Source organism: Cuculus canorus, chromosome 26 (genome assembly GCF_017976375.1).
Source record: "Cuculus canorus isolate bCucCan1 chromosome 26, bCucCan1.pri, whole genome shotgun sequence".
Taxonomy (NCBI): domain Eukaryota; kingdom Metazoa; phylum Chordata; class Aves; order Cuculiformes; family Cuculidae; genus Cuculus; species Cuculus canorus.
In genome coordinates this window covers 1,979,096-2,004,975 of record NC_071426.1, presented here as the reverse complement: position 1 = coordinate 2,004,975, position 25,880 = coordinate 1,979,096, and the positions used below count along the sequence as shown (strand labels likewise).

Here is a 25,880-nt window from a genome sequence, read left to right as displayed (position 1 = left end):
CAAGCTGCAGGTCCCGGGGTGCGGGGTGGGCTCGGGATGCAGGATGCGGGTCCCGGGGTGCGGGGTGGGCTCGGGATGCAGGATGCGGATCCCGGGGTGCGGGTCCCTGGGTGCGGGGTGAGCTTGGGATGCAGGATGCGGATCCCGGGGTGCGGGGTGGGCTCGGGATGCAGGATGCAGATCCCGGGGTGCGGGTCCCTGGGTGCGGGGTGGGCTCGAGATGCAGGATGCGGGTCCCGGGGTGCGGAATGGGCTTGGGATGCAGGATGCGGGTCCCGGGGTGCGGGTCCCGGGGTGCGGGGTGGGCTCGGGATGCAGGATGCGGGTCCCGAGCTGCGGGTCCCGGGGTGCCGGGTGGGCTCGGGATGCAGGATGCGGATCCCGGGGTGCGGGGTGGGCTCGGGATGCAGGATGCGGGTCCCGGGGTGCGGGTCCCGGGCGGGGCGGGGCGCTCGGGCAGCGCGTTTGGCTGCGGGGGCGCTGATTGGAGCGCGGGCGGCGCCGCCCTGATTGGCTGCCGGGGGCGCACAAACCCGCGGCGCGCGGCGACGGGGCCAGAGCGGGGTCGGGCGCGAGCGGGAGGAGGCGGCTCGGCTCGGCTCTGCTCGGCTCGGCTCGGCTCGGCTCGGCTCGGCTCGGCTCTGTACGGCTTTGCTCGGCTCTGCACGGCTCGCCTCAGCTCAGCTCAGCTCGGCTTGGTTCAGCTCAGCTCGGTTCAGTTCGGTTCAGCTCAGCTCGGTGCAGTTCAGCTCGGCTCGGTTCAGCTCAGCTCGCTTCAGCTCAGCTCGATTCAGCTCGGCTCGGCTCTGTTCAGCTCGGCTCAGTTCAGCTCAGCTCCATTCAGCTCGGCTCGGCTCAGCTCGGTTGCAGACAGCAGTCGGGGGTTGGCGCCCCGGTCAGTGCTGGGGATCCCCGGCGATGGGCGGCGGGCAGGGGCTCACCCTGCGGGCACTGGTCCCAGTGGCTATCGGGCTGCTGGGCTGCGGGCTGCTGGGCTGCGCTGGGGCCAGTGAGTATGACTACGTCAGCTACCAGTCTGACCTGGGGCCGTACCCTGGCGGACGCTTCTACGCCAAGCCGCACCAGTGTGTGGCCATCCCCGCCGACCTGCGGCTCTGCCACAGCGTGGGCTACGACAAGATGGTGCTGCCCAACCTGCTGGACCATGAGACCATGGCCGAGGTGAAGCACCAGGCCAGCAGTTGGGTGCCACTGCTCAACAAGAACTGCCACATGGGCACTCAGGTCTTCCTCTGCTCCCTCTTTGCTCCTGTCTGCCTGGACCGGCCGGTCTACCCGTGCCGCTGGCTCTGCGAGGCCGTGCGCGACTCCTGCGAGCCCGTCATGCAGTTCTTCGGCTTCTTCTGGCCAGAGATGCTCAAGTGTGACCAGTTTCCCCAGGATGATGTCTGCATTGCCATGACAGCTCCCAATGCCACTGAGGTCTCCAGGCCCAAAGGTAAGTGGTGACCCGCGCAGTATCCCTGCTGCTGTATCCCTCTGAGCTAATGGGATGGACAAGAGCTCCGGAGCAGCCGTGTGGGACCAAAGCGGGTCTTGTGGCAGGAGGAGGATCACCGGGGCTCTGCTGCCCGGCAGCGGTCCTCCTCCAGGCTCCAAGTGCTCCACAAGCACTCCTGTCCCAAGGAAGGTAGGACACCCTGCCAGCTCCTTGCCTCTGCCCTGGAGATGGGATGGTACTGGGACATGGTGGGTGGTGGCTGCTCTGATTCCTGTGCCGACACCGGAGCCTGGCTCTGGTTCTTTACAAACCAGGGCTCCGACCCTCCATCCTCCCAGTTTGTCTCCCAAGCCTGATTCCTGCTGGGCTGTTCTGGGCAGCAATGGGACGCGTGGTCCCCAGAGTGCTGCCTGACGGGGGTAAATGGTGACAGCAACCCTGGTGGGATACTGTGCTTCCTGAACAGTCCTGGGGTGAGAAGCTGTGCAGCTGGCGGCTGCGTGTCCGGTGGGAATCCAACCCTGCTCTCAGGTGGGCTGCACGCTGGCGAGGGGGCAAAGGGAGGCAGCAAGAAGCGGCTGGGGAAAGTGGCCACGGTTCTTATTTGTCTCCATCACTTGTGGCAGGTCTGTTTGAGGCCAGGCTGGTTGGTTTGTGCGAGTTGCAGTGAGGCTGGCTGGTTGCTGAAAACTTTTAAAGTAAATAAATATCCCGGTGTGGCTTCAGGGTTCCGCATCGGAGCGCGCTGGAAGGCTGGCAGGAGGGCTCTTTGTAGAGGGGGAAGGCAGAGGGCTATAAAAAGTGCAATGCTTTCCTGTGTCCGGAGCTTCACAGAAAGGGGTGGCTGCTCCCAGTTTCAGGGGGGGATAAGTGTAGGAGCTCAGGAGCCGTGTGCCCTGGCTTCTGTGCTGCATCCAGAACTCATCCAGGTCGCCCTTGTGTGCAGTTACCTTTACAGACAAAGGCTTTGCGTGGTGTTTGGCCGGGAACCCTCACTGGCTGCAGACTGGGCAGTGTTATCCCCACGTTCCAGTGGGACGCGTTCCTCAGGGAGCGGGAAGGGGGTGCCCCCCGCAGCAGAGGTGTCCCTAGGAGCAGGGTGCGTGGAGCGAGGTGGGAGTGATGGCTTGTGCGGGATGGGGCAGCGGCTGCAGGCAGGCAGGGAGGGACTCCCAAGCTCAGCACCCACTGGAGCTGTACGAGGAACCTCTGTGTGTCTTGGTGGTGGCAGCCGGAGGCAGATGGGGTGTGAAATGTGAACCCACGCCGGGGTGAGGTTTGGCTGCTCTTGCTCCTGGGGACCCAGCCTCTCCCCGTGCAGCGCCAATGGCAGCACATTTGGCTTCCTTGCTGCAGCTTGCACTTAAGGATGCGATTGCTGGAGGAAGCTCTTTGTTTTCCAGGAAGGCTCTAAAATCATCTGCCCTGTGTGAACCTAGACCCTTGGTCGAGACCGCGGTTGGTCCTGTGTTGCGGGTACAAAGGTTGCTTTTATTCCCCAAGGACTATAGCAGGCCAAGCGTGCTCCTGGGGCAGCTGAGTCTGAGCTACAACAGTCTCTACGTGAGCAGTGTCTGTTCAGTTTTCGCTTGTGTTTAACACGAACTTTCTGGTCACCTTTCAGACCTGCCGTGACAGCAGCACTTTGGCAGGACATTACTGCTTTCTTTTGGTGCTGCTGATGTGCCTGTGGGCACAGTACTGGAGCACCACGCTGTCGTTCACAGGTATTGCTAAAGTGAGTTTCTGACAAGGAATTCCATGAGCTCTGATCTGAATCCATTGTGGATCTATTGCAGGTCCTGTTTGGTGTGCAGAGCGGCCTCATCCTGCACAAGCTTTAGAGGGGGTTCGCTTGCTCTTTGAGGGAACTGTAAGTCAGAGCTGGGTCAGTATTGCAGGGAAGTATTGCAGCTACTCGGATAAACCAGTCTGTGCTAAATGGCTTCGCAAAGCTTGTGTCCCAAACACTTTTAAATGGGCAATTTGTTCACAAGGATTTTTACAGAAAGGGAGTCTTTAAAGTTGTTGTGCAAACGTGAACTCTTCAGCATTCAGTGGAGCAGTGTAGGAGCCCTGGCTGCTTGGAATATTTCAGGAGAAACCCTTGCAGGTGCTGTCACTGCGCCCCAGAGGCTCCGGAGGGGTGAGGCAAAGCTCCCTGTGCCCATTGTCCTGGCGGGGGCTCTGCTCCGTGAGCAGATGAACAATCTTGCTGGAAAATGCTTCTTCAAGGTCGGAAGGTTGGATCCTGGTAATGCCAGGCTGGACCTGCAGCTTTCATGGCTGACACTGGTTTGTGGCAGAGGGATCTGGTGTGTGTTCCGTGAATAACCTCCGCTTGCTCTGCCACATATGCCGTGCACTGGGACGTTCTCGCCCCAAACAGCTTACAGTGAAAAGAGCAAACTTCAAAAGGTAATTATGGCCACTGTGGTGATGTAAAGCAACGCAGGCGAATCTCCTGCACTGACGCTTCTGCTCCCGTTCTCTGGAGGAGAAGTGTCCTGCAGTGATGGCCAGACCCAACGAGGTGCCCAGCGCTTTGTCTACCGGCTGCTGAGGGTTGTGTGCGGGTGAGCATGCTTGTGCCACTGCAGTTCAGCCCGTGCCCCTGTTTGTGCCTCATCCTTCCCTCTTCCTTGCCTGCAGTTCGTGTGCATCTTCCGCCAGCGCTGGCTCCTGGAGCCCCTTTGGGCACCGGGGTGCGTTTCCTATTGATTCCCAGAGGGTCAGGACCCAGCCGTGCCCCCCGTCTTCTCTGGGCACTGGTAAGAACAAGCCCTTTCAGTGTTTTTACCCATTAACACCTCGAAATTGGAATTTGTTTCTGCCTCTCAAAGAGCTGACCTGCTGAATTCCTTTCTCCTTAAGCACGGGGCGGTAAAGCCTGCAGGCCCACAGGATGCATCAGGGGAGTTGCAGATTAATATAGCATTACACATTCCTTCTTCTGCCCCTGGAGTAAGCTGGCTCCAAAGCCTGGTGTTAGAAAATGGTCAGCAGGGAAAAAACGAGCTGTAAGCAGGCTAAAGCTGTGCCTGGAGTGTTCGGGCCCCATCCAGGCTGGGAGGCTGGTGCTGTGCTGGATTGCGGGAGCTGCAGCGGGGTGCGGAGTGGCTGAACGCGTGCCAGCAGGGCTGCCTCTGGGTCGCTGCAGTGGGACAGCCCAAAGCAGGAGGACCCAAGTCGTGGCTGGGCTTCTTCTTGGCTTAGGATGGCATGGGAGGTGGAAGGTGAGGTCCTGGGCTGGAATGCCTCGGCCGCATGGTGCCTCGGGAGAGATGTGGCTCCACAGAACAGCAGTTTTGCTGCAGTGCAGAGCTGTGCAGGAGCAGGTCGGGTCCCTGGCATCCATGTTCCTGGCCTTGCCATGATGGGATGTCCCTTAGGAGAGGAGTGTGTCCTTGGCACAGAACGGTGTTCCCCAGCAGCCCTGCAGGCACGGCTGTTCTGTGACCGGCTGTGAGTGGCCGGGCTGGAGGATGCTCCCCGCGTGTGGAGTGCCTGCTGCTCCTCGCCAGGCCCTGGTGGTTCTTCGGCATGTGTAGCACGCCAGGAGCTTGGCCCCCGTGCAGGGATGCAGCAGCCCGGCAGTGGGATGAGGCTGCTGCTCATGCTGTGCTGGATGACTGGAAGTGCTCCATCGGTCCCGGGCATCAGCAGAGCCGCAGGGAAGTGTCTTCTCTGACCATGAGCCAGCAGTGTGCCCAGGTGGCCAAGAAGGCCAATGGCATCTTGGCTTGTATCAGAAATGGGGTCACCAGCAGGGCCAGGGAGGGGATTCTCCCTCTGTACTCGGCACTGGTGAGACCGCACCTCGAATACTGTGTTCAGTTCTGTCCCCTCACCACAAGAAGGATGTTGAGGCTCTGGAGTGTGTCCAGAGAAGAGCAACGAAGCTGGTGAGGGGCTGGAGAACGTCTGACGAGGAGCGGCTGAGAGAGCTGGGGGTGTTTAGCCTGGAGAAGAGGAGGCTGAGGGGAGACCTTATTGCTCTCTACAACTGCCTGAAAGGAGGTTGTGGAGAGGAGGGAGCTGGCCTCTTCTCCCAAGGGACAGGGGACAGGACAAGGGGGAATGGCCTGAAGCTCCACCAGGGGAGATTCAGGTTGGATATCAGAAAAAAATTCTTCACAGAAAGAGTCATGGGGCACTGGAACAGCTGCCCAGGGAGGGGGTCAAGTCCCCTTCCCTGGAGGTGTTTAAGGAACGGGTGGATGAAGTGCTGAGGGCCATGGTTTAGGGAGTGTTAGGAATGGTTGGACTCGATGATCCAATGGGTCCTTTCCAACCTGGTGATTCTGTGATATTGGCTGGATGTGCCTGCGGTGTGGCTGGCAGACGTGCTCTGTGACACCAGTGGGAAGTGGGGCAGATGCAGTGCTTCACGGAAGGGTCTGGCCCGGGCGGCTGCGGCAGCTCCAGCCCCTGTGGTGTGGCTATTGGCAAAGGGGGTCCAACAATCCTGGTGACCCAGAGCATTCCCAGGAGTTGCCGTAGTACAGCTAAAACAAAGCCTGTGTTTTCACCAGGGAACAATGAGTCTTATTTTCCATTATTTGGGGTATTTTTCCTTTGGTTGCTTGGAAAGCTCATAGGGAGAACGCAGAGATGGCTTTTGTGGTGTTTGTTTTGCCTGTATGGGCTTGGCCAGTCTCCCCGTGTGCGCTGCGGAGGCACAGGGAAGCGCTTTGCCCTCTGGGCTGTGTGGAAATGAGCCGACGCATGGCAGGTACCCCCCTACTCCTCATTCCTGAGGGTGGTCCCAGCATAATAACTGTCTCTTGGCACTACAACGGGGACAGATGACTGGGGCTGTCGCCTCCTGTGAGCATCCCATCTCCCTCGTCACGAGCTCGTTAAATGTGCAGCCTGGATGGAAACATTCTGACGGCTGATTTTAAAAATAAAGTGTTGGGGACGTCATGGTGTCTCCATGGTGTCTCACTTCTGCCCGTGTCACTCTAGGTCAAGGCAGTAAAAGTGGCAATTGTGTGTTAGGGTTTTGGAAAAGGAAGCAGCCCGGGTGATGGGTGGCTCTTGTGAGCACTGGGATACTGGGAATGATGCCGTTAAGTGAGCTGTTGGGTGCTGTGACGGCTCCTTGTGCATCGGGGTGGTTGGAAGGGCAGCTGCCCTGCATGTGTTAATCAATAAAGATGTAGTGCATGACCCCAGGAAGGAGTGTTTGGCACTGAACGGATCTCGGGGAGTGAGAGGGAAAGAAGAAGCCACAGAAAACAAATGTCTCGCCTGAAACACTGCGAGGCATCTATAACTGAGGAGACTCAGCCCTGTGGTCTGCACGGATCGTGGCTGTGACTCCCTCGCCAGCTGCTCTGGCTCTGCCACCCCTCTTGCTGGGACACCTCTCAGTTTTTCCTGCCCGGCATTGCCAGCCTTGCTCCAGGCTGGAAGGGGATGAGTGCTTCATCTGCACGCAGACACCAGCAGATGTTTCACTGCAGCGCCATTCCTGAGAATAACTCCCTTGTGTGGGAATGAGCCCTGCGTTCTGCTGGACCGGGAACAGAAGCAGCATCTCTGAGCTCCTTAAGTTCATCTGCCAGTAGCACAAATCTGCATCTGTGCTGCTGGGTGGTCTCTGCTCCAGCTGGAGATGGGAACCTGGAACAGATTTGTATTCTCTGGATGAAGTAAGCTTTCCTCCCGGGATGGATCCCAGTGAAATGTCCTGGGCTGGTGATTCCCAAGAGGAAGATGATGAGCAGAGCCAGCTCTCCTCTGCTCTCCTGTGAGGCTGCCCCACAAACCTACAGGATGTAGCTGGGCTGAAAGCATCACTGCCCAGTGCTGCCCTGGGGCAGGCAGGGAGGTGAGGGGCTCACTGGGTGATGCCTGGGCAGGGGTGGTCCCGGCACAAGGGGGAACTGCACTGAGCTGTGCTGGTCCTTAACCCTCACCTGGCTCTGGGGCAGCTCCTTGGCGCATGAGCCATCCTTGGGCACCGTCCTCCTGCCGTGCTGGGCTTTGGGCTCTGCCTGCCCGTCTTGGCACACCCCTGGCAGGGAATGTTAGTGGGCTGTGGGCCATGCCCTGTGGCGAGCAGCTCCCTCAGCTGAGTGCCTGGCCCTGAAACCTCCGCTCCTTGCCAGCGCTGTCCTCCCGCTCTTGGCAGCTCCCTGCCCATGCCCGTTCCCGGCCACGGGGCCGCTGGCAGCGCTGAAGCGGGGCTGGCAGGAGGTGGATGGCTCCTGACCCACAGCAGGGTGTTGTCCCGTGGGGCTGGGAGCCGGGATCCCATCCAAGGTGCCTGGGCACGTGCCGCCCTCGAGGGCCACGGTCCGACAGCCTGGCTCCGCAGCGCTTCTGGAGCCAGCTCCTCACTGCCTCTTCTCTCCTCTTGCCAGGAACGACGGTCTGCCCCCCGTGCGACAACGAGATGAAGTCGGAGGCCATCGTGGAGCACCTGTGTGCCAGCGAGTTCGGTGAGGGAGGAACACTGGGGGCACGGGGAGGCTGCTGTGGGTGGGTGCAGGGCAGCGCGGCTCCTGCGTGGGCTGCATCCCACGCCACTCTGCTTCCTTGCCCGCTCGGAGCGCGGTGGCCACTGTGGCCACGTCGCCTGCAGGCAGCCTGGCCCTTCCCTGAGGCGAGCGTGCCTCTAGATGTCAGTGTCGGCGTGCAGAGGCGGGCGATGGGACTGGACTGGACGTGTCTGGGATGTGTCCGGGTCCGAGTGCAGACGGGAATGGGGCAGTGGGGTCCAGCGCAGTGGGATCCTGGTGGCGGTGCCCACCCTCCTGCATCGCCTCGGCAGTGGTGCTGCAGCGGTGCTGAGCATCTCACCTGGTGAAACAACATGCCCCAGGACCCGAGATCACCCACTGAAGCAGCAATGCTGCAGACTATGAGGCCCCATCGCTGCCGTCAGCCCCAGCCGCAAGCAGGGAACCAGATGGTGATGGTCTGAGGATGGGGCAGAAGTGGCAGTGCCTGTTCTGTGGTGAACACATGGGGCTTCGTAACTTAACCCCGGTGTTCCCATGCTCTTGTGTTGCGTGGGTCTCTTCCACTGGGCGCAGTCCTTCAGGGGCTGCAGGGGAATCTCTGCTGTGCTGTGAACCTTGATAGGCTGCAGGGGGACATCTGCTCCACCATTAACCTCCGTGGGCTGCAGGGGAATACCTGCTCCAGCACCTGGAGCACCTCCTTGCCCTCCTTCTCCACTGACCTTAATGTCTGCACAGTTGTTTTTCTCCCATATTTTCCCTTCTCTCTCTGGCTGCGATTGCTGTGTGCAATTGCAGGACCGATGCTCGGGATGGACCCTTATTCTGCTTACAATTGTGAAGGAGCAAACGTGGTTCTTCCTTCCTCCAGACTGCTTGTACCGCTGGGCTTCTTTTCAGCAAAGTGATGCTGCTCTGGTCAAGTCCAGGTGTAAAACCCGAAGCTGGTCCTTGTCTAGCTAGGGCTGAGCAGTGAGCTTAAAGTACACAGAGCTACTTGAAAGCTGAGTCCTAAATATCTTGTGGCTGAGTGAGTCAGACAATCGCAGGTAAGCAGAACTTCATTTTAAAAGAAAAAAAAAAGCATTGCAGGGGAAAATATTAGCTTTCTCAGCTCAAGCCCAGAATTAACTGGTTTTGACATCCTTGCTGGTGTATGTAACTTTCCCAGAAGATTATTAAAGGCGTATTGAACAAGGTGTGCATTCCTCGGGGATTAGCACGTGGAGGTGCCCTGTGCCAGAGCACACTGTGCAAACCCCAACCTGCTCGGCGTGCTGGCGAATTACCCTTCCTGCTGGAAATGAGTTCGCACCTCTCCTGCAGATTTGGTATGCCTGGAGTCCCGATTTCAGCGCAGACTTTTTTCTAGCGAGGAAAAGCAGTGACAGGAACTCCCATGGAATGGTTTCCCAGAAATGCTTGCACTTTGAGGTAACAGACGCACAGATTCAGTGCACAGCCTGGCCGGGGAGGAGGATGTTCTCTTCACCCAACTGCTGGCTGAGTGCTCAGAGGTGGGTGTGCTGGAGTGCTCAGAGCTCTGCTCCAGGCAGGTACAAGACGGGAGATGAACAGATGCTCCGCTGTGTCCGTGGAGAGAGGCTGGAGGGAGCTTCCTGACTGGGCATGCTCTGGGGCCAGCATGCCTGGTTTGGGCAGGGGTTGCACACCTGGGTTTGCAGTGATGCTGAGGCATCACCCCATCCAGGGGCTCTGGGCTCCTTCCCATGGGAGAATGAGAGGCACTCTGTGACCCGTCACCTCCCGACAGGCGCGAGGTGGCATCGCACTGGTGGGCAAGCGTGGGAAGGGGAATCCAAGTTTAACCGCAACTTGTCATCAGCCTCTGCCACTTAATATCCTCCCCGTGCTTTGGGCTGGTTACACAACAGGGAGCAGAGGCCAAACCAGAAGCATTCATGGCCTCAGTGGAGCGGCTCGAGACGCTGACTTGCCCACAGAGTAAGTTGGTTATTGGGAAATTTTGTGGTGACAGCGTTCAGAGGATGGAAATATTTCTTGGCAGGTGGCTTTCTGGGTAGGGCTGCAGCAAGTGGCGAGATTCGGTGTTACTGTGCACGAGTAGAAGAGACCTCAGCCCCCGTGTCTGTCTGAGTTGATCCAAAACAGTTTGAAGGGTTTCTCAGAGGTCTTCCTCCTGCTGTGGTCAAAGGTGGTGGGGATGGGTCCCTGTGGGACTGAGCTTGGAGGCAGAGAAATAGGAGCCAGATATACAGGCTTGGCGCACTGAGAAGAGCTCGGATCTGCCAGAGGGGATGAGGTGACCCTCTGCTGCGTCAAGGAGCTTGTGTTGTCACTGCGTGTGCCATGCCTGTGTCCAGGTGACAGCAGCTCACACAGACAAAGGCAGCTCTGAATGGGTTTGGGCTCCCCTTGGGATCGCTTCGGTCAGAATGTCGGGTATCGCAGCTGTGCTGGCGCTCCCCTCGCCTCACCCAGACCACCACGTTTCTCCAGAGCCGTGTAACAACATCTGTTCTTTCTGCCAAAGCAGAGTCTGACGGCTTTTCTCACCGCTGCAAGGAATTTGGGATCGTTCTTTGTTTTGGTGGATCAGCACAACTCCAGCATATAACTTTGGGTTTTAAACATGTCTGAGCTCTTGCTGATACTGAGTTTGCTCCGTTCCTCCTCCTTCCCACTCCTGCCTTCTCTTTTTGTCTCAGGAAGAGGTTTCTAATTTGAAAATGTGATGAACTCCATGCTGTAGAGACGTCCAAAGGCAGCAGAGCAGCGCGGGGTGCTCCTGGGGCTGCCCTGGTGTGCAAACCAGCCAGCCAAGGAGGCACTGACTTCAGGAAGTTTTCTCAAAGCACAGCACGTGGCCCTTGGATCTTTGTTTAGTCTTGGGGATTACTGTCATGGAGCGATTTCTCAAGGAGAGCTGTTTATCTGGCTCTCAAATAAACTCCGAGCCCTTCAGACAGAGATTTTTCACGCGCATCCACCAAGGTAAACACTGGCAGCTGACAGGTTACAGACCCTCATCAAAGCCAGACACCTACAATAAATGTTTAAACTAATGGGTGCTGCACAGGGCAGCCGGTGGTGTGTCCTGCACCAATCCTGCTGAAACGTTACTGCCGCTTTCACCTTCATCCCAGAGGTTCACAGAATCACAAGGTTGGAAAGGACCCATTGGATCATCGAGTCCAACCATTCCTAACAGTCCCTAAACCATGTCCCTAAGCAGAACCATGTCCCTAAGCAAGAGGGACATGTCCCTAAGCAAGAGGTTCCATACAGACACGGTGCCAGGAGCAGGTTGCCCACCACTGGTGGTTGTGAGGGCAGCGAAGGAAGAGAGCTGCAACCAGTTCTGAACACAGGAAGGGTGTAAAGAAAAGGGACCTTTCTTCCCTGGCCTCGGAGGTGGTCTTGGGCAAGAGTTGGGGCTCGGAGGGGTGCCGGTGAAGTGCGAGATGCTCCCCTTGTGCTCCCACTGCCTCCCTTGTTTCTTGCTCCTTGTTCAGACTGGGCTGGCCCTGAGTTCATTCCTCTCTCTGTTTCTCTTGGTGACTTTATTTATTGTTTCTGCCCTTCCTCTGGGGTCTGAGGGGATCCTGCTGAACAGGCTCGCGCTGCACTGGAGACTGCAGCGCAATCAATACGTGCTGTTTATTTTTTCCCGGTGACTGACAGCTCCTTGCCTGCAGCCTTCTCCTGTTACAGCTCTAATGTGTCTCCTGGCAGGTTTCCTCCTTCTGAGTGATTTCTAAAGGAAGGAGCAATGAGGGTGAAGGAACAGCAGAGCTTTCCCTTCTCTCACGTTCCCTTCCGTGCCCCTGAGGTGCTGGAATGGGGCCCCTGCCCATGTAGGCAGGAGAACAGCAGAGAGGGTGTCCCGCTCCCACGCTCCTGCGTGCTGGAAAAGAGGGGCTGGAAGTGCCTGTGGGGCGCAGCAAGGTCAGGGCTCGCGCATCCCAGCCTGCGGACCTCGGAGATGAAGAGGGAGCGCCTGAGCCCCAATGCTGGTGTCGGGATAGGAGGGTGCTTCGCTCTAATGTGGTTCTTCCAGTTTGCCTGGGAGACTGGTTTCCTCTTCCCTGCGCTGGGATTGGGGCTGGAAAGCTGAGCTGTAGCAATATCAGTAAGAATTGTTTCGGGTGATGAAACGCAAGTTGTGCTTTGTCAGGCTGGAGCCCAACCAGCTCTGCGGGGCCTTTGCTGCTCCTGGAGCTGCTGCTGCCAAGAGCAATTTCCCTCTGAGTGTGCTAACACTTTCATATACCCTGTTTCATTTTAATAGAAAGAAAAAGAGACATTTTTATGTCTCTAGTGCTCCCTGCTCCCTCTGCATTGGAGCTAGTGGAGCTGTGCCAGCATCTGGTAGGAGCTGTTTGGAGCCAGGGCCACATTCCTGGCTTGGCCTAATAGGGGTGCATCGGTCAGGGCTGGGGTCTGACCTGCTGCCAACCAGAGCTGCAGCTGGAGATCAGGCAGCTGCACATCCAGAGCTGCCCTGTCCCTCTCATGTGTCCTCTGTCAGCATCCCAGGGTTGGAGCAATCTGCAGCAAAGTGCAAGGCAGCTTGGGGCTGCAGGAGAGGAGGACCTTGGAGGGGACAAGGCTGCCTGTGCCAGCCTTTTCTTCCTGACACCGAAGGTGTGGTCCTACTGGATGGCGCCTTGGGAGAAGGAAGGGCTGGTTGATGCTGTGGTGTTGTATTGGGAGCAAGGATGCTGGGGGGAAGCTGGTGGTAGCTGCCAGCTGGTGCACACGGGCTCATTGCAGGAGCCTCTGCACTGTTCAAGGGCTGTGCAGCCACGTTTGGTTCTCATGTTGGCAGCGGGCAAGATTCTGATGGGAACATCAGTGCTGGTGCTGGGCTTCGGGCGCCAGCTCTCCCGGCCACAGCAAAGCGCTGGCGAGTGGCTCGTGCCTGGGCAGACATCAGCTTCGTGACTGGGGCTTAGCAAGGGCGAAGTGTGGGTTTAGCACCCCGGGAGGATTTTTGCTGTTCTAAACACAACGTGGCTGAGAGCTGCTGAGTTCCAAATTAAATCCTGAAATCCAACATGCTTTTGTTGTGTTTTGTTTTCTCCCTCCCAGCCTGACTAATGCTTTCACTTCTGTCTTTTCTGGGAAGAGCCTTTGAAGTGGGCTGCTGGACGCTGGCTCGCATGGGAAGTCTCCTGCCACAACTTGCCTGCGAGCAGACGTACCAGAGGGTGTTTTGGGACCGTGTATGGCATGAAAGTAAAACCTCTCCCTGTACCGTGCAGAAATCCCCTCTGCCTTGAGCACCATCAGCCACATATTTCCCGGGCACGGAGAGGAGAACCTCTCTCTTGGCCAGTCCTGGGTAGCAGAGAGGGTTGTGGATGTCCCAGAGGGGTGAACATCCACCCCCAGGGATCCCACCTTCTACCCTGGCACCCAAGGGCTGCAGTCCTTTGCACTGCGCTGCCGCAGATCCGGCACTGTGTCTCGGTGGTGCTGGTGATGTTCCCAGCAGAGCTGGGACAATGGCTGGAAAAGGCTTTCTGGGTTTTATGTGTGGTCCTGGCTGCAGCCGTCCCCCAGTGCTGCTGTGATGGCAGAGATGGTTCCTCTGCTGTCACCTCTCTTGAAATGGCCACGAGTTGGGTCCTGCTCCCATAGGTGCTCCCATTTGTGTTTGCAGCGGAGGGAGCAAGGGGTGTTCCGTGTGAGCGCGCCAGCCCGCATCTTCGGGAACGTGGTGAACGCTTCGATTAACAGGAGAAGAGCGTGGGTGAAAGAGAAAGGTGTAGAGTATATTGGGTGAGGAGATGTGATGGCAGTTTACTGAGAGAGCCTGGATTTCACAAGAGGTTGCGCTGGAATTTGTGTGTATATTCCGTGAAAAAGGGGGAGATGGGTTTGTAGCTGCTTCCTGACGCGGAGCCGCTGCAGCGCGTGGTGCATGGGTTGATGCTGCGGCCGATGCCGGGGCTGCCCCATGGCCGTGGTGCAGGCAGGCTGCAGCTGCAGGGCTCGGGGCTGCACACGCTTGCGTGCTGTGCATAACGCCCGGGTCTCTCGCTAGGGTCAGCTCTCTCCTGGCAGCAGCAGCTGAGGATGGAGTCTGTGTGAGCAAGCGTTTCCTGCAGTCTTGGAGGCAATTTCAGCTCCTCTCCCACTTGGCGCTGAGATGGATTTGGTGCAGCACGGTGGGAGCGGGAAGGCCAGGGCTCTCAGGGAGGACACTGTTTGCTTTGGCAGCTCAGCTGGGTCCTGGAGCCAAGGCTCCATCTGTCCCACTCTAGCCTTTCCCTGGGGCCGGGGTGATGCTAGGCGAGCTGCAGCAGCAGCAAGTTGCACAATGGTCCCCCTGCCAAATCCGTTGTGTTTTAGGAACACCTCAAGCCCAGGGGCTGCGTGCACTGCGGGGCGGTGTTCACTTGGAGCTCGTTGTGCAGCTGTGAACAAACGTGGCCTCGGGCGCTGCTGTTCTGATGTGAGTGGAGAATGCCCAAGCTGTGTGCCTGGCCCCGCTGTGGTGATATCTGCCTTTTGTGCCCAGCAATCTCACCCAGAAAGCGGGACTGAGCTTAAGGAATGTGGCATGAGTAGAGGAGCAAGGAGAGGCTGGGGAGCCCGGTCACCAGCGGAAGGTGCAAGCTGAGCAGTAAGTATAATGCTTTGCGTTTTTATTTGCTTGTGACTTGAGCTGGGTCTTTTATTTGCTGCGACTTTGAGTTTTTATTTGCTCAGAGACTTGAGCTGGGCTGCGCTTTGCACAGGCAGCACTGCAGACTCCCTCTGCTGATGCTGAGATGGGCATCGCTGCTGCGAAGAGCAGAGTCCCACACAAATTGTTTGCAGCCCTGACCAGCCCCCTCGTCGGCCCTCCTTGGCGTTATCTGATCTTGGCTCCGTGTGCTGCTTTGCACGAGGGAGGTTACATGAGTTTTCAGTTCACATCTGGATTTATGGTTCACCTGGGCAGCTCCCATGCTCCCTGAGCCTGCATTGCTGGCTTGCAAACAGATAAATTGCTGCTGGGCAGGGAAGGGAGCAGCTGTGAGCTCCCACGGCACGGGATTACCAGACCCTCTTTGTCTTCTGTAGGCTATGATTCTTGGAGCAGAACAGCACCTCCACTAGCTGCCAGATTGTTTTCTTCCACTAGCAACAAGGATCTGAACTTGCAGCCATCACAGCAAAGCAAATTGCAAACACGCCCTTTCGAAGAAGTCTCTTATCACCGGTGTTATAGCGTTCCTCCTGCACCGGCAACCGTGGTGCTCAGTGTGAGAGCTCAAAAGTCAGAGCAGAGAAAAGAGACTGAGGTTCACGTTGGGGGATGCTGCTGCTGCCCAGTTAATGTCGCGGAGCTTAGAGCTGCCTGAAAACTACTCGCTCCATTTCCCAGATTGCTCGCAAATTGATCTAGTTCAGCATCTTTAGCTGCTTAAAGCTTGTCTTTGCAGCTCCTTAAACATCCTGAGTTTGGAAAACAGATGGAATGGACATTTCAGTTAGGTTTCCAGTCCTGGATTATTTTCTTGTACAGTAACAGCATAACACGACGGGGCTCTTGGCAAAGGCAAGGGGTGGGTTTGGCACACGTGCAGCTAAATACCATTCCTGCTGTTGCCAGCGCGGTGGCTGGGAGTGTGAGGGTGACACAGAGACTCTGCTGCCTTCTTGGGATTGTCATCGCGCTGCCCTCCTGCCATTCGGGTGGGATGAGAGCAGAGCTGCCATCCCGAAAGCAATGGGTGTTTGCCGCTACAAGGTCCAGCAGAGCAGGACTTCAAGGAACGAAGCTGCGGGGACGCATCTCCCTGCCAGAGCCAGGGGCTGCTGCGTGCCAGCTGCTGCACGCGCTCGGAGAGGCGGATGAGAAGGGACAGGAGACAATTAATCACCTACCCGAGCGCAGTTTGTCTGCCGCTCTGAAGTAAACTCCACAATGATGGAAATATGTTAGTAATTCTTGTCCATATGTGCCTTTCCCCAAAAAGAAGCGGAGCCAAATGGCACAGAAGTGATACTTTAATGTACAACACATTTTCATCATTTTTCCTGTGAATGCTAAATTCCTCCTCATGGTTGTGGCAAAGGAACATGGATTTTTTTTTTTATTTGGGTTGTGATTAACTCGGGGAAAATGCTGAATGCGAAGAGGAAAATATTTTCCATGTAAGTTGTCTGGGATTAACCCCCCTTCTCCTGGGGAGGGTGCAGGTGTGCGGCGGCTCTGTGCAGCTCTGGCTCCTGTGCGTGGGTCCTGTAGACACGGCTCTTGGCCACTGCTCAAGTGTAGGGATGCTGAGGGCTTGGAAACTTGTTTTGCAGGCACCTGAGGGCTGGGAATAACTGTGAACAAATGTTTGAGAGGCCAATTTGACCTTTTAAATGGCCCTTTCATACCCTCTCCATGTGCTAGGAGCAGGGATTCACCTTGTTTGCTCAGCAAGGAGCGTAGCGCTGGCCCGACACATCTCCCTCTCAAACCAAAAGCTCCCGGTGTGCTTTGCTGGGGGGAAATGGAAACGAAGACGTCTGTGTTTTACCTTGATGCTCTCCCAGACACGGGGATGGCTCCGCTTCAGGCAAGAAGGGTTTTGTGTCGCGGCCAGTGGGCCACGTTGCTGCTGGGTGATGCAGCGGAGAGGGGAGCAGGGGGAGGCAGGAGCGGTTTCAGAGCGAGTTTCATCACTGCCCACTCGCCCCAAGTCTCGCTCAGGAGTCATCTTGGTTTTCTCCTCTCTCTGTCTTGTTTTTCAGCTCTGAAGATGACCATCAAGGAAGTGAAGAAGGAGAACGGGGACAAGATGATCATTCCACGGAAGAGGAAGGCGCTGAAGCTGGGGCCCATCCGGAAGAAGAACCTGAAGAAGCTGGTGCTGTATCTGAAGAACGGGGCCGACTGCCCCTGCCATCAGCTGGACAACCTTGGTCACTACTTCCTCATCATGGGCCGCCAGGTGAAGACCCAATACCTGCTGACGGCCATCTACAAGTGGGATAAGAAGAACAAAGAGTTCAAGAAGTTCATGAAGAAGATGAAATCTCCCGACTGCCCGACGTTTCCATCCGTCTTCAAGTGATGCTGTGGGTGGCAGGAGGGCTGCCACCTGGACCTTGTGTGGCCCGGCACGGCAGCTCAGTCTTGCTCCTCTGCAGCAGGGATGCTGGAGCCAAGCCTCCAGCTCCTGCTGCTCCTTGGAACTCCTCTCACCATCCCCAGCCCTCCCACCTCCCCTCTGCCGGCATTTTCCTGATCGTCTGGGTGTGCAAGTGTGACGCGCGTGCACCAAACAGTCGCTGAGGTCACACGTGATTTACACCCGCAATATCCAAAGACCCATTTCTGTACGGATATGAACATTTATTTACATAGCAGTTATCAGGTAAAGATGGCAAGCGGAGGGGTTTGGAGTTATGCCTAGAGATTACATGACTGCAGAAGGACATTGTGATCGTGTTCCTTCAGTCTTCATGGCTGCAGGATCGCCCTGAATTAATTGCTGTTTGAACCAGAGCCGGCCAATTAGAAAACCAGCCCATTCTCACAAGAAAGTTAATGAGCGAGTAGCGGAGAACCCATTACAACCTCTGATAAAACCCGCTAATAGCCCTCACTGTAAAAAAAATATCCCATTATAGTCTAAACTTGCTTAGTCGAGGCCTTAACCCCGGGGTCCTTGTGGTACCCTGAGCAGCTGGGTCGGGAGCCCTCTGGTACCCGCATCCTTGGAATGCGGCACTGGGACATCTGCAGTGGCCTCTGCTGAGCTGAGCTGGCTGAGCCCCTTAAACCCAGCGCCGCGCTGCTCCCTCTCCGAGATCCACGCAATCCTGCCCGGTTTGACGGTGCCGCAGCCCCAGCGCGGAGGCGGCTCGTGGCAGAGGGAGATGCTTCTGGCCTCGCCTGGACCCCAGCTGCGGTGGTGCTCCGTTGAGCATCCCCTTCCCTCTCGCCTCCAGCATCAGCCCCCACCGCAGAGTCCGCTGCCCGCGGGGATGCTGCTGCTGCCCAGACGTGTCGGTCGGCTCTCGCCGTGCCCCGTTTGATGATCAGCCCTGCAGCCTGGGATTCCTGCTGGGGAGAGCTCCCTCCCCCAGCCTGTGTCACTCCTGAGCTTCACCAGGGGTGTTTTTACAGCTTTTTCGGGCTGCTGGCAGAACACCCGATCGCAGAGCGCCGAGGACTGGTCCCTGTGGAGCGCCATGGGAAAAGCAGCGCTTCCATCTTCCCCTCTCTGCAGTCGCTGTGGGACCTATCAGTTTCCAGGTTTTTTTTGTCTGTTTGATGTGTGACAACTTGGCTTCGTCTCCTTCTGGGTTTTTTTTTTTCCTTCTTAATCAAAATGTCATGTTAGTGTGAGGTCAAATAGTTTATGAAAGACAAAGAATATTGCATCCAAATGATTACTTTTATCATCCAAGCTGAAATTCATTATTCTGCTAATTGGAGACGTTCTCTTTTCCACGGGCCTGTATTGCTCCACGTTAATTACGCTATCCTGCTTCCACTCCATGTTCTCATCAATCACGGCTCCTCAGAGAGGGAATCTCTTGCGATCTGAGATAATCCGGTTGTGTTGCAGTTAAGTCAGATAACAAATCCTCAATTTTGAGGTTTAAACCAACCCCACTCCAAGCTGGTAAATGAATTATCCTTTAGCTCAGGATTGCCTTTTATTCCCCATGTGGGCACAGAGCTGTGGACTTGACTGTAGAAGAATTCCATGAAGAAGCCAAGCGCGCTGAGGAATGCTGTTCCACAGCGAACAGAACGATGGATTTAGGATGTGATCTCTCTAGAAAAGTCCCGCTAGGTTGTCTTAGACCACCGTTTGTAGTAGCGTTGTTCCTTTGATGCAAAATTAATCATTGTAGATAATGTGCTTTAGCAGTGAATTAAAGAAATAAATAAACCATAGGCTTTAACAGCACAGATAGACGAGGTGAAGCGATGGAGCTGCTGACAAATCCAGCCTGGTCAGCAGTGCCTGGAGGCTGGGACAGGCTGAGCAGAAAGGCTGGTTATCTTGGAGCAGTCGCAGGGATGGGGACAGAGACCCTCTGCCCCACCAGCTTCCCTTCTGCAGCCGAGCTGCGGCGCGGAGGGAGAATTGGCTGTGCGTGAGGGAGAGATGCTTGAGCATCGAATGGAGCTGGGGGTCTCATGCTGTCACCCGGGCTGCTGGTGGGCGTCCTTCAGCCTCCGCTAGACACACGCTACGTAACGGGCTCTTGTTTAGTGTTTGAAAAATGCATCTTTGGGCAGGAAGCAGCCGCAGGGCAGTTGATGTGTGCTCAGAGCCACCCTCAGCCCTTGGTAGCGCTTGCTGTGAGGCTGGAGCTTCAAAGCCTGGAGCAGAGGCAGCGAAACCAGCGGGGCAGTGCCCTCCTCCGTGGCTCAGGACAGAGCAGGGAACGATGTGCGGGTTTGCAGCTAACACCGCTGCTGCGTTGTTCTCCGCAAGGCATTCAGACAAAGCGGTGGTAAAAAAGAGTGTCCAGGAGTGATGCGTTTTGCTGTTGGTAACGGCTTTGTGCGTGGTCCGATGGAGCTGGTGCATCCTGCGCAGAGCCATGGCCTGAGGTGCACCCTGGAGCTACCCTGGGGAGGAGAAATTACCGCTGTAGTCACCTCCTTAAAGCAGAACACAGTTGTGTGTTACTGGCTGCTCCATGAGTTGCATCAAACATCTGATCAGAGCTCGGAGCATATTGGCACGTAGTATTGGACATCTCATTTTGGATGTCTTTTTGGACATCTCCATGTACCTGGAAAGTAATTTTGCTGTTCTCCTGCCAAGCTGCTGCATGTCCTGCCTCCTGCTCCTGTGTGGGTCTGGTGGAAAGGCTGGCCGGTCGTTGCTCCGCTCCCCCTGGGCTCTTTTGGCACGTGGAGGGTTTTGATAAAAATAACGGCACTAAAAGAGATGCATTCAACGTAACATCAAGTTGTAGGCTGTCAGGGTATCTTTACATTTTGATTTAATACCATTTTAGATAGTTAATGTAGGAAAGTGTTTCGGGTGAGAGGGGTCTGACAGAACAATTACCTGTGTAGAGGCCAAGGCAGCTCTTTAGAACAGAAACCTGCTTGGAAGCACCCGCTGAATGTCTGGAAATGGGAGTCTTTTCCCTGTGCTCTCATTTCACGGGGAGCTCGGTGCAAGGAGGAGGTTTTGGGGGCACCACTGCCAAGTCACCACCGTGTAGGAAGGTGAATGTGGAGTCAGGGGAGAGAGGTACCGAAACGCCAATGCCAGTGGCAGGAGACACCGTTGCAGGCTGGAAAGCTTGGAAGAGAGCAGGATTTGGTGCTGGTAGTGCACGTCGCCGGGGAATGCTCCTGGACACAGCATTTGGGCGAGGGCTGCACTGGCAACGCAGAAGTAGGGCCACGTCTCGGAGAAGGTGCCGTAAGAGAAAAGGTCCAGCAAACCTCACCCTGCCCAGAATACAGCTCTGTCTCCTTTTAACTAATTAGTGAATAGGTGTTGGTGCGTTGAAGGTGACAGATCTCACGTGGATGCTTCCACCACGGCGCCCACAGACACACCTGGGATGGGCAGAAGCCTTGGCTCGGGGCTGCGGCCGCTGCCCAGGACCTCTGCAGCCGCTGCCACGGCCACCACGCACCTCAGCCCAGCACCTCCGGGTTCGATCCAGGCCCCCAGTGACAAGCTCCACTGCAAAACCAGTGTCGGCTTCCACTTCCCCGACGCGTGTTGAAGTTCAGACACTCTGAAAATATGCAGTGTGTGTTTTTAACCGACAAACATCAGCAGTGTGTCCACACTGCAATATTTTAGCAGTTTATGTTATGACTTACATTTAGTTTCAAGTCTAATATTGGTTCTTTTCTTAATGTTTTTTCCTCCATGTATCAATATTCACAACTAAAATTGCTGAGTTAATCAATTACACTGTGATTCTCCCACTGCCTTTTATAAAGAGCTGTTTTCTAACCCGCCTCGGCGCTTTCTGGGGGTGCTGCAGGGTGAGCATCCGAGGGTGTGGGGGAGGCTGCTGGGGACGGAGATGCGGGAGGAGATCGGCAGAGGCAGGACAGCAAGAGCAGGGGGTTCACTGGGAGGTGGGGAATGCCCCTGCTTCTCCTGACGCATCCAGAGTGCACGAACGCACCGGTGGATATCAGGAATAAAAGGGGCAGAGGGATGTTTCGTGCTTGGCAGAGCCCTAACCTGATGTCAGGGTTTCGCTTCCCTCATTCGCATCGGAGGTGTGAGGAGAGCAGCTTGAGCTGCTTGCAGACTATTTCTTTGAAGGGCAAATACTTGGAATAGGATGGACGGAGCGTGGAGGAGCACACAGGTCCTGGGATGGAGCCGGTGTGGTGTAAGCCCCTCAGCGCGGGCGCAGGCACAAGACCCGAGCAAGAAGCTCTGCTTGCCCATAGGAACCTCTTGCGCGAGCACAACGCCGGGCACAGCGGAGCACTGCTTGCTTTGTTCACAGCGTATTTTGATGAAGAAATCTGTACTTGATTGCTTTACTTTGTTTTAAACTTGTGGTTGATATAAACGCGTTATGGGTTCTGTTTTCTCTCTTCTGCAATTGGAACAAGAAACCTCTCAATAAAATGCCTTTTCTTTGAAAGTTGTTTTTATTATTGCCTTTTCCGTATCAATTGCATCACTTGTTCCATGTGGGGCCCCATTGTCTCCACGTGAGCCACAGCATCTCGCCACCGCTGCCTAGCGAGGGATGATGGCAAAGTCTAAATCCTAGGTCCACAGTGTTGGAGGTAGAAAAATCTGTTGTCAAATTACCACTGCTGGATTACAGGGTTTTATCAATGCAGCCGTTCCCCACTGATACCCCTGTTTCCCACCAACCAGATGGAGCTCATTTTAGCGTCCACTGAGGCAAAGAAAGGGGGAGCGGTGAACCCCTTGAGGCAAAATGGGATTGCCTCCTTGTTATGTCTCCTTGCGGACTACAAGGAGAGAAGGCACACTGGAAACCTCCTGCCCTCTCTGGCCAGCTGGTCCGGGCTTTGGCTCTCAGGTTGTTTTGATCAAAGTCATTAACGCACCCATCAGGTGAGGAAGGGCTGAGTGATGCGAACACAGTGCAGCCTCTGCCGGGGCCAGGTGCGTGTGGGAGGTTAAATAGCTCGCAGGAAGCAGCAGACTCCCCTTCCAAGGTGCTGTCGGCCAGAGGCATCGGCTGCAGAAGGGTTATTGCCATGAGAGCAGGTAAGGCCGGCGCACAGTCTGCTCTGTGGGGTCTGGGGTAGCTCAGGAGCTGCTGTGAAGGTTGGCTCTTTGCTTCGTGGTTTCCCGCTGCTGATGTTTTGCTGCTGGGTCTTTTGTAGCCTCTGACCAAGGCGTGAGCATCAGGTAGGCTCCAAGGGATCAGTGTCAATGCCTTTACTGAAAATCCGCAAATGCTGTTCCTTTCCCAGCTCCTGGTAACGTCTGTCCAGGGAGGGGCACTGGCAATTCTTGCAGGACTTTTTGATGGTGTTTTTCCCAGGGAGCTATTGCACACGGGGGCATTTGCTGTCCTCGTGTTTGTTGTTTTGCTCTCTGACGAGAACAGCCTACAGAAACCTGGAATGTTGTGTGAACTGCAGGGAAAGCACCTGAATGGCCTGGAGCTGTACTTGTGCAGGGCTGTAGGGAGGAGCAAACAGACCTGTGCTGAGCTGTGAATGCCTGAGAGGCTGCTGAAAGCAGAAATTGTGTGTCTGCTGGCTCAGCATCCACCGGGAGCAGAGGCTGCTGTTTGTGCAGCTCACGGGTACGCTTTGCCTTATACATAGATTAAATACTGACGGTTATAGTGAGTTCTAGGTTAAGTCACAAGCATTTGTGTAAATGTTCAGTCTAAACTAAGACGTGCGTTGTTTTGCTGTGAGGCAACCTCTGATTGTGCCTCACTGGGGGCTGTAGAGCCTTCTGAGAAAGGGACGCGTTGGCTGTGGGACGCGATGCTCCGACTGTGTTGTCTTGGATGTACCTGCTGCTTTTGGAGGCTTTGCTGTGTGTATGGGAGCTGTAAAATGGGTACATCGTGTTCTAGCATCTTTACCAAGTGCCTTTTTTAACTCTCTGGTTTGCAAAGGAACAGATGTTTTCTTTATTACTGCTTTTTCCTCGGCTATAATCCTACCTGAGCCTCTGAGCGTGCTACCCATGGGCTAAGCTGCTCCCTTGGGATAGTCTGTGGGTGTCCAAGTCATGCTGGAATGTCCTTCATGGGAGGGGAGCCGTGCGAGCTGGCTCCTCTGCCCTTGCAAGGTTTCTTGCCCGTGCTGTGAACAGAGCCTTGGGGTCCACTCTGCAGCAAGTGGCTTCCCTAAGCAAAGCCGCATCCTGGCGAGGGATGTACAGATCAACCTGTCAGGGTGGCCGTCTGCTTCGCGGAAGCCTCTCCCAGCCTTTGGAAAATGAAGGCTTTGTTTTTAGACCTTCCCAGCGGAGGTTGGGATCTCCTCTGGACCAGCAGCCTGCCGCAAGAATGCTGCCTGCGTGGTGGGAGCGGGGTCTGCTGCATCCCTACCGTTGGGCGCGGGATGTGCCAGGGACCACAAGTGCTTGGGGGAGGCCTGGCCCCGTCTCCTCCCAGCACATCAGGGTGATGGATCTGTCTCCGCTCACCAGCGCGGGGCCGTCAGCGCACAGCGGGCTTTGCTCACAGCCTGCCAAGATCCCCAGAGCCACAAGTCATCGGCAAACAGTCCCGCTTTTCTCCAGAAGAGCGTACAGCCTGGAAATTCACTGCTGTCTCTAACGTTTTTCCTTTAGAGACAAACAGGAGATGTTTGCCAAACCATTGCTGTGGAAGGAAGGGGGAGGAAAACCAGGGAATGGCTGGAAGGAGCCGTACCTGGAGCAGCCAGGGTGGGCAGGGGCTGCTTGCAGTGCATCCAGCCCCCCAATCCCATCCTCGGGGTGCAGGGAGCAGCTCTATTTGGGACCCCATGGGTCTGCTTTGCACGCCATAAACCCAGTTTCCAGTAGAAAGATCCGTTGGGGGCAACGGAAGGTGACATTTGATGATCTGGGGGATACCACATTGCGCAGGTGATGTTTGCAGGTAGGTGGGTACCTGGCGGAGCTGTTCTGGCTCGCCTGTCACAGCTGCTCTGCTGAGCTCTCGTGATTGTTCAAGGCTATTGTTCCCTGCGACGTGGGCAAAAGGTGAAGTGGCCACATCATCATTGGATATCAGAAAAAAATTCTTCATGGAAAGAGTCATCGGCACTGGAACAGCTGCCCAGGGAGGGGGTGGAGTCGCCTTCCCTGGAGGTGTTTAAGGAACGGGTGGATGAAGTGCTGAGGGACATGGTTTAGGGAGTGTTAGGAATGGTTGGACTCGATGATCCAATGGGTCCTTTCCAACCTGGTGATGCTGTGATCTGCCTTTGGTGAGCATGTATGGTACTCGGAACTACATTAAACCCTACAAAGAATGAACTGCAACCCCTTTGGGTAAATGTGATGCCTTTAAATCCATCATCTTCAGGGGTGGGTGATCACACCCAGCCCGGGCAGTCCTCCCTGGTTACTGTTAGCAAGGGTAGAGAACCGCTTCAGAGATGTCTGAGCTCCTCTGCAAAAGTTCCCAGGGAACTTCGTGTGCTGTTACGTGCCTCCACGTCCCTTCCTGATGGCCGGGCTGTCCTTGCTGAGCTGGTGGTGCTGGGTGGCAGGGACCCTGGCCGGTCACTGGGCTGTGAGCCAAGCACCCCTCTTCCCCCCAAAGGATGGGATTTCCTTGCCCTACTTGGAGATCCTGTGCCCTTCGGGGATGCTGGTGACCCCTCTCTTTGGGCTGGGGCTGCAGGCAGGCGCTGATGGTGTGTTTAAAGCTGTGTGTTAAACGGCCTTAATAAAACGGTACTGTCAGGAGAAATGTTTATAAAAGTCCTGACCCCTGAATTAATGCTTGGAGAGCTGAGATGTAATTATGTGTGATGCAACTTTAATTATTAAACATCATCGTGCCCAGCTGAATCAGGGCAGCCCTGAACCTCCTGCCCCAGCGTGTTTACAATTTCTTCACCGTTCTGTATTCTTTCTCCTCGCTCACCCCAACTGTTTATTTAATAATCCTGGAAGACCTTTTAAGCTTCCTGGGTTTAATGTTTGCTAAACACCCTGTCACTTCTACTTCTGTTGACAATTCCTGGGCTGTGTGCTCTGCCCAAAGCTGCTGCTGGATGAGAGAGCCCCCAGGCACCCCAACTCCATCCCCTGGGGCCAAGGGAGCCTCCAGCCACCCCAACTCCATCCCCTGGGGCCAAGGGAGCCTCCAGCCACCCCAACTCCATCCCCTGGGGCCAAGGGAGCCCCCAGCCACCCAATTCCATCCCCTGGGGCCAAGGGAGCCCTCAGCAACCCAATTCCATCCCCTGGGGCCAAGGGAGCCCTCAGCATCCCAACTCCATCCCCTGGGGCCAAGGAAGCCTGGAGCCACCCCAACTCCATCCCCTGGGGCTGAGGAGCCTCCAGCCACCCCAACTCCATCCCCTGGGGCTGAGGAGCCTCCAGCCACCCCAACTCCATCCCCTGGGGCTGAGGAGCCTCCAGCCACCCCAACTCCATCCCTTGGGGCTGAGGAGCCTCCAGCCACCCCAACTCCATCCCCTGGGGCTGAGGAGCCTCCAGCCACCCCAACTCCATCCCCTGGGGCTGAGGAGCCTCCAGCCACCCCAACTCCATCCCCTGGGGCCAAGGGAGCCCCCAGCCACCCAATTCCATCCCCTGGGGCCATGGGAGCCTCCAGCCACCCAACTCTATCCCCTGGGGCTGAGGAGCCTCCAGCCACCCAACTCTATCCCCTGGGGCCAAGGGAGCCTCCAGCCACCCAACTCCATCCCCTGGAGCCGGGGACCCAAGTCCTTTGTCGGGAACAGAGCGAACAGTGAGGCTGGGGGCAGCCAGAACCCCAGGATGGGAATTGCGCTGCCGGCAGGGAGCATGGCCAAGGAGACAGAGGGTCCCGAG

General features: G+C 56.2%; 2 protein-coding genes across 5 annotated transcripts in view; both read left to right on the top strand.

Moving 5' to 3' along the window:
• Positions 1-25,880, top strand: part of ZMAT4 (zinc finger matrin-type 4) — a 209,000-nt gene that overhangs the window by 44,505 nt on the left and 138,615 nt on the right. The window lies entirely within an intron of this gene.
• SFRP1 (secreted frizzled related protein 1) lies at positions 816-19,118 on the top strand. Its single transcript, XM_009571487.2, has 3 exons — positions 816-1,459; positions 7,837-7,914; positions 16,663-19,118. Exons 1-3 carry the CDS (start codon positions 919-921, stop codon positions 16,983-16,985), a joined length of 942 nt encoding a protein of 313 aa, XP_009569782.2. The 5' UTR covers positions 816-918; the 3' UTR covers positions 16,986-19,118.